The sequence below is a fragment of the Littorina saxatilis genome, linkage group LG17 (genome assembly GCF_037325665.1).
Source record: "Littorina saxatilis isolate snail1 linkage group LG17, US_GU_Lsax_2.0, whole genome shotgun sequence".
NCBI classification, from domain to species: Eukaryota; Metazoa; Mollusca; class Gastropoda; order Littorinimorpha; family Littorinidae; genus Littorina; species Littorina saxatilis.
Genome location: NC_090261.1, coordinates 34,783,934 through 34,792,020, shown reverse-complemented (window position 1 = coordinate 34,792,020; position 8,087 = coordinate 34,783,934). Strand labels below are relative to the sequence as shown.

At 42.7% G+C, this 8,087-nt stretch overlaps 1 protein-coding gene across 3 annotated transcripts in view; it reads right to left on the bottom strand.

Moving 5' to 3' along the window:
- Positions 1-3,816: 3,816 nt before the first annotated feature.
- The window catches only part of LOC138953621 (solute carrier organic anion transporter family member 4C1-like), a 40,955-nt gene continuing 36,684 nt past the window's right edge, over positions 3,817-8,087 (bottom strand). For all 3 annotated transcript variants that reach the window (XM_070325496.1, XM_070325497.1, XM_070325498.1), the window contains 3 exons: positions 5,850-6,034; positions 5,154-5,218; positions 3,817-4,520 (listed from right to left, as the gene is read on the bottom strand). In XM_070325496.1, the coding sequence (XP_070181597.1) occupies positions 3,928-4,520; positions 5,154-5,218; positions 5,850-6,034 (843 nt within the window). In that variant the 3' untranslated portion in view covers positions 3,817-3,927. The remainder of the gene's footprint in view (positions 4,521-5,153; positions 5,219-5,849; positions 6,035-8,087) is intronic.

Sequence of the window (8,087 nt, the reverse complement as noted above, 5' to 3'; positions counted from 1 at the left end):
GTCCCTATTATCACATTGGCAGCTTACCTTGACAAATACTCAACAAAAAGTTTTTATAATACACACATTCTGCAAATGTGCGTTTTTGTCTGCAAGGAACTGTGGGCTGAAAAAACACACACACACACACACACACACACACACAGAAACAATAACAAATCTGACACACAGTTTTAAATGTGACTCATGAGCAAGCTTAAAAAGGAGGGGTTCGACTGGATCTTTTTCTTTGTAATATTTACAGATCTGAAGTTTAAGGCTCAAGACAATAAAAAGAAACAAGTCGCGTAAGGCGTAATTACTACATTTAGTCAAGCTGTGGAACTCACAGAATGAAACTGAACGTAGTCCGCCGCTAGTGCAAAAGGCAGTGAAAGTGACGAGCCTGTTTGGCGCGGTAGCGGTTGCGCTGTGCTTCATAGCACGCTTTACTGTACCTCTCTTCGTTTTAACTTTCTGAGCGTGTTTTTAATCCAAACATATCATATCTATATGTTTTTGGAATCAGGAACCGACAAGGAATAAGATGAAATAGTTTTTAAAACGATTTCGGACATTTAATTTTGATCATAATTTTTATATTTTTAATTTTCAGAGCTTGTTTTTAATCCAAATATAACATATGTATATGTTTTTGGAATCAGAAAATGACGAAGAATAAGATGAAATTGTTTTTGGATCGTTTAATAAAAAAATAATTTTAATTACAAGTTTCCGATTTTTAATAACCAAACTCACTCATTAGTTTTTAAGCCACCAAGCTGAAATGCAATACCAAACCCCGGCCTTCGTCGAAGATTGCTTTGCCAAAATTGCAATCAATTTGATTGAAAAATGAGGGTGTGACAGTGCCGCCTCAACTTTTACAAAAAGCCGGATATGACGTCATCAAAGGTATTTATCGAAAAAAAGAAAAAAACGTCCGGGGATATCATACCCAGGAACTCTCATGTTAAATTTCATAAAGATCGGCCCAGTAGTTTAGTCTGAATCGCTCTACACACACACACAGACAGACACACACACACATACACCACGACCCTCGTCTCGATTCCCCCCTCTATGTTAAAACATTTAGTCAAAACTTGACTAAATGTAAAAAAGAAAAACAAACACTAGCTAGGGCATGACTGGCAAACAGTCAGCAGAGGATATATAAGGCTTGTAGTTATCATAAAATCGGAAAGAAAAACCTTACAAGTTAGATGTACATTGGTTAATCACAGAACAAGCCAAGTAGACTCGCGTTACTGCGCCCACAAGAAAGATACATAAACGGCACATCCCCCCCCCCCCCCCACACACACACAAACTGACACGACACTATCTCACACACACACACACCGCGCAGATAAAGCACATAGATCTTGTGTAAATCTTTACTGATTGTCATATTTCACAACGGAAGACAATGAAAATGACCAAATATTGCACTTTTGATTCCAGTTGATCTTAGGCAATTATGGAATATATATACTTTCAGTTTGCATTACTGAAGAGACAGAGAGAGACATAGGTAGGGAGAGAGAGAGAGGAAAAAAGAGAGGGGGAGAGAGACAGATAGGGTTAGAGAGACTGAGAGAGAGAGAGAGAGAGAGAGAGAGAGAGAGAGAGAGAGAGAGAGAGAGAGAGAGAGAGAGAGAGAGAGAGAGAGTACATCTGCTAATAGAAACGTAACTACAAGGTACATTGTATATTTCCTGCATAGAATTTTGTTGTTGTATATGTAAACCATCACAGATCCTTCTGGACAGAAACTACCTAAAGGGGAACTATTGGTCACTTTGACACACACACTAAGACTACAGCTTGGTTGTTCAGTCCTGTGGAATGTCAGACGTTTGTGCTGAATAGACGAATTCCGAAAATAACTCGGGTTTGTGTCGGGTGTGAAAGAGTGAATACCCTTGCTTTTACGGGGACACACACTGGAGGGACCAACCAGTAGCGAGGGGTGTGCCGTATGAAACACGTGAAAAAGAGCACGTGTGAATTTATTTGTCCCTGAAAAAGCATGGGTATTCACTCTTTCAAATCCCATATAAACCCGACAGAGTTATTTCCGAACATCGTCTGGTATATTTGTAACTGACACGTATGCCAGGCTGTGAAATTAAACCAGCAAACAATCCCGACTCTGTACAGGAAGCAGCGAGGCTGTTGATTGCTGGTATGTGTCTAAAATGAAAAACTGCCCTCTATCCCCTGTACAAACCTACTCAGATCGGTGGTGTTTTTCGTAATACATTAAGTTTTCACAGGAAGGAAATGTAAGTATCTTTCAATAGTTTTGTTGACAGTTTTTCTTGGTAAATGTCCAGCCTGTCAACTACGAGATTTGGTAATTAAATTAGCATTAAAAATTAGCCTTACGAATGCTTTTTTCATCCAAAAATGCTTCTTTCGCTGATTAATTACTGTTTTCCCCTTCTGTTTAATGGAATTTCGAAGTTAATGCAATTTATAAATAACTTGCTTTTTTTCACGCATTAAAACATTCTGCATAATGTAGCTGGCGCTAACTCCAGTTTGGAAGCTTTTGGTGAAGAAGCTGAAATACGACAAGACAGATGTACATGTACTAAAAACATGGAAACGTAGGAGATTGGCCTATAGATAACGACTGACCGCCCCATGTTGGTTTTTCGTCTTCTTTTTCTCCCAAATTGATTCTCTTCTGTACAATAAGTTTGGAATGACGCAAGTTCTGGAAAAGAATACATGATGTAAGCTATACTCGACAAGACACAACACACATAAACTTCGGTTAGCCACCCACCCCTTCCCTTTTCTCCCGCAAGTACTGACATTCGTCAACGAAATGAATGAATAAGCAGCAGACACAAGAAATGGATGGAGTTTGACAAAATTGTGGAAGCATTAATATTTGGTCATGAGGTAACTGTATACTTGAACAGCAGACCTTCTTTAAGGCAATCAGTGAAACGACTGAGATCACATTCTAAATAGTCTACGCGCTGCCCTGGTATGCAAGAGGAGAGTGTTCGATCAAGATCAGGACAATCTGATAAGGAGCCAATTTAACCCGAGCTTTTTTTTCTTCTGAAAGATGTTTAGTCCCTGGATGGTTTGAAAATCAGGAAGTCGAGCAGGAAACCTTTTCTTAATTCAGGAATTCATGGTTTCTTGATGGGAACTTCCATCCCCGGAATTGTATTCATTCGACCGGTTATTGCTTTGTGGCCACTGCAAGCACATACAATGCCTGAAAGCTTTAGGCAATACGCCAAATGACTGAATTCGTGGATCGCCTGAAAGATACACATCATAAAAAAGATTACCGCTTGAGCAGCGTACCTGAGTCCTCGAGTACGACAGTTGCATTGTATCCACATGTATGCTACGTACAACTTTATGCAATCAACCCAGCGTGAGCAATGAAATACGCTTCTAATGTCTTTCAATTTATTTATTTATTTATTTATTTGGTGTTTAACGTCGTTTTCAACCATTCAAGGTTATATCGCGACGGATGTCTTTCAATGTGCTCGACAACAAAATTGACACTAGGCATAGCAACTGAAGTGCTCAAACGACTCACCTTCGCAGGCTTCCATGGACACTGATTGAGCGTGTGTGTGTGTGTGTGTGTGTGTGTGTGTGTGTGTGTGTGTGTTTGTATGCGTGCGTACGTGTGTGTGTGTATGCGCGCGCGTGTGTGTGTGTGTGTGTGTGTGTGTGACGGTGTGTGTGTGCGTGTGTGTGTGTGTGTGTGTGTTAAAGTGGTCTCTGAAAACTGAGGAATACAGACTCGATCGACTGTTGACTTAAACAAGGACAAATCACAGCCGAATGCTGAATGTGTTGGGCTTTTCTTTCTGCATATTTGCATAGATAAACTGCATGGAATGAAGTAGATCATCAGATTAATAAATAGATTATTAAAACAATACACACAAAAGCATATCATAGCCTGGTGATATAACAGACACTGTTATTTGTTGTATCACCGGGAGCGGAGCCGTCTGTAACCGACGTCGGCACTGCAGAAGTAGCATTATCTCCATCCAGCTTCAACGGCTCCACTACAGCGGGCTGTACGACGTTACCCTTGCTGGAAACAGTATCAGGCTTCTTGTCTACATCTACTGCGTCATCATCCCGCTTCGCATAACTTCCCTTCTTCGCATCAATGCCCCGATCAACGCAAGTGCCTTCCTGGCCGCAAGATGGTGATGGTGATGGTGATGCTGCTGGGTTATCTTTATCCTCCTCCTCGTCTTTCGCGACCTCCGAAACGACCGGGGAGAGAGTTATGGAGAGGTTCAACTGTTCTTGACGGTCCACCTCCGCATGACCTTTCTTCTTGTAATACAAGTAGGCGAGCCCCAAGAAGCACAACGTGGTCACCTTGACGCCGACCCACCAGAAGAAGAGGTTGAGACTCATCTTGTTGCTGTCGTACATCCAGCAGCTGCCCTGCCCTTTGCACGTGCTCTGCCACAGGCGACAGGTCGAGTCCAGCACTATCCCCGTCAGGATGGGACCAGGGATCGTACCTGAGGACCAAACACAAATCATACAGAAACGGTTTGTTTGAGCAATCGGGGGTTGGGGTTGGGGTGGGGGTATTTTTGTGTACTTTCTTTTCTTAGCAAATTGTATGAGTTGCTTTTCCTTGTTTCCATAGAAACACTGAGGTAAGCCTACAATGCCACGTGCAGCTTGCCTCAGTGTTTTCATAGAAAAGCAAGGAAAAACAACTTGTCCACAACCCATAAAACCGCCCCGACAGAATTATTTCTAGAATTCTTCTTCTTCTTTGTCCATGGGTTGAAACTCCAAGGGTATTTACGTGTATGACCGTTTTTACCCCGCCATTTAGGTAGTCATACGCCGCTTTCGGGGGATGCATGTTTGGTATTCAAGTTTGTGTTTCTATAAACCACCGAACACAGACATGAATAACATGATCTTTCCCGTGCGCACTTGGTCTTGTGCTTGCGTGTACACACGAAGGGGGATACGGCACTAGCAGGTCTGCACATAGATTGACCTGGGAGATTAGAAAAAATCTCCACCCTTAAGTCACCAGGCGAGGCCGGGATTGGAACCCACGACCTTCCGCTTGGGAGGCCGGCGTCTGAACCACTATAGGCCATTGCGCCCGTCTGTCTAATCAGTGATCTTACCCATGGAACGGAGCGCCACCCACTGCATGCCCAGACCCACGGACCGCTCCTCCTCCGGTACGCATCTGCACAGACACAATACAAATACAAATACTTTTTTTTTTAAATTACTTGAAAAAATTCTTCCCAGAAAAGAATGGGACAATAACAAAAATCTTACTAAACACGAAAAAATACAAATCCATTTGAATATTCTTAACGTGCGAGTTGTTCTGTAATCTTCCATTTAGCGAAATGTACTGAAATAGCATGTACATGGTGGCAGTGCACTCAATGTTTATGAAAACGGGACGGACAGGAGTGTGCAACGTACGATACACCTTAATCCCTGCGATTTGGTGGAAGAATCTGCCTTTTATTCTACTTACTCAAGATCTCAAACTCTCTGTGCTTCTACCCGACTACAAAAATCATGTTAAACTTTGTACTTACAGACTTATGCGTGGATTTATGTTTTTTTCTTTCTATATGTGTATATATAGTCCCATTGTATTTACATATACAATCGAACCTGCCCTTGACACAACCTCTCGGGGTAAGCGATCACCTGCCCATAACAACCATCCCCAAGGACCCCAGATAATATTTTCTTCTATCATAAATTCACCTTTCCATAGCGACTCCCTGGCTATGACGACCACTTTTGGTTGATCCCTTGGGTGGTCGTTATTAGACAAGTTCCACTGTAAAGCTCACCTGAGTATAGCCATGGATATAGGCGTGACGTTGAGAAAGGTGAAGAGAATGCCGAAGAAAAGGACGAGGACAAAAGGCCACACTTGTTGGCATGCGCTGGAGCAAGTTCCGCCATTTGCAATTCCCGTCCCGTTACCTCCGCTGCTGAGCATGGTGTTGATGACACAGGAACAGTTGTCATACTTCTGTTGGGACAGAACAATCGTTGGAATTGAATCAACATTTTCTGCCGTACTATACTCGAGATGGAACAAGCGTTGGAATTGAATCAATATTTGCTGCCGTGCTATACTCGAGATGGGACAAGCGTTGGAATCAATTGAATCAACATTTGCTGCTGTACTATACTCGAGATCGGACAAGCGTTGGAATTGAATCAATATTTGCTGCCGTGCTATACTCGAGATGGGACAAGCGTTGGAATCAATTAGTCAACACTTTGCTGCCGTGCTATACTCGAGATCGGACAAGCGTTGGAATTGAATCAATATTTGCTGCCGTGCTATACTCGAGATCGGACAAGCATTGGAATTGAATCAACATTTGCTGCCGTACTATACTCGAGATCGGACAATCGTTGGAATTAAATCAACATTTTGCTGCCGCACTTTACTCGAGATGGGACAATCGTTGGAATTAAATCAACATTTGCTGCCGCACTTTACTCGAGATGGGACAATCGTTGGAATTAAATCAACATTTGCTGCCGTACTATACTCGAGATCGGACAAGCGTTGGAATTAACCTTATCCACATATCGAGGCTCTGGGAATTACTTCCCTTGTTTTAGGAAGCAAATTCCCGGTCACCTTTCAAAATGCCGCCTAACAAGCACTGTGCTTGGGGACAATGTAAAACGGATGATAGGTATCCTGAACGCTGTGTTGGCGTGAAATTCATCCCATTTGTGAAACCGGGAAAGCATCTGTACCATCTAGATCGCTGCCTTCGCTGGATAAAAGCCTGCAATCGCCCAGCTTACCAGTTGAACGTCAACACAATCAAGTCGTACACGTACATTTGCAGCAAGGTCAGATCTCGCACGACTTTGATTCAAGGCCTATTGCTAATTTTGTGATGGTTTGGTCTCAGTGTCACAAAAATATGACGATCTAATCAATCACTGATTTAAAAAATAAGTATGTTGCCCTATATCCATTGACATTCTTAGTGAAATAGATCTATTTGAAATAGTATTTCACTGCCCCGACCGGCGAACTTGTTGCCGGCTGTATTGAGCTTGTGTGTTCGTGTAGGCTTACTCAAAAAGTCAAAATCACAGTCGTCGCCGAAACAAGCAATAATCAGAGTTGGGGGAAAACATTTCGTTTGTTCAGTTTTGTTTTGTTCTTGATAGTTTGTTTATCTCTCTCACACACACACACACACACACACACACACACATACATACATACATACACAAACACACGCGCGCACGCACACACATTGCACGTACGCGCACATACACACACCTACTGAGATATGCCTAACATACACGCACGCTTGCAAACACACACATAATACGCAAACGCAGTTTAATTTCCTCAATACAAGGCGAAAGGCACACACACACCACACACAAATAAACACACACACGCAGTCCCACACACACACACACACACACACAAACCTCACACACACAAATAAACCCACACACGCAGTCAACCCCCCCACACACACACAACCCTCACACACACAAATAAACACACACACGCAGTTCCTCTGAACAGTCAAAAGCCATCGCGAGAGTTCTTGTGAACCACAGCCGTTTGTTTCGTGCATAGTCAAAGGTACTTAATAAAGTGCTATTGCAGAAAAGCTCACAGCGAGTCGTATTCAAATTACTAACTGACGACTACATTGTGAAAAAGGGAAACTTGATCACACGGGTTCACGATGGCTCATGGGTAAGATAAACCACGCAAAAATAAATTCTTTGAAAATTGCTCGCTCTTTACGGAGGGCACCTAGGATGTTCTCAAGCGGTGAGTGTTTAAATGAAAGGGTGTTTATACTGTGTGTAAAAGTCTGACAGTATCTGTGATGGTTTACGGGAGGCTTTGTTTGTTTGTTTGCTTTACGCCCAGCCGACCACGAAGGGCCATATCAGGGCGGTGCTGCTTTGACATATAACGTGCGCCACACACAAGACAGAAGTCGCAGCACAGGCTTCATGTCTCACCCAGTCACATTATTCTGACACCGGACCAACCAGTCCTAGCACTAACCCCATAATGC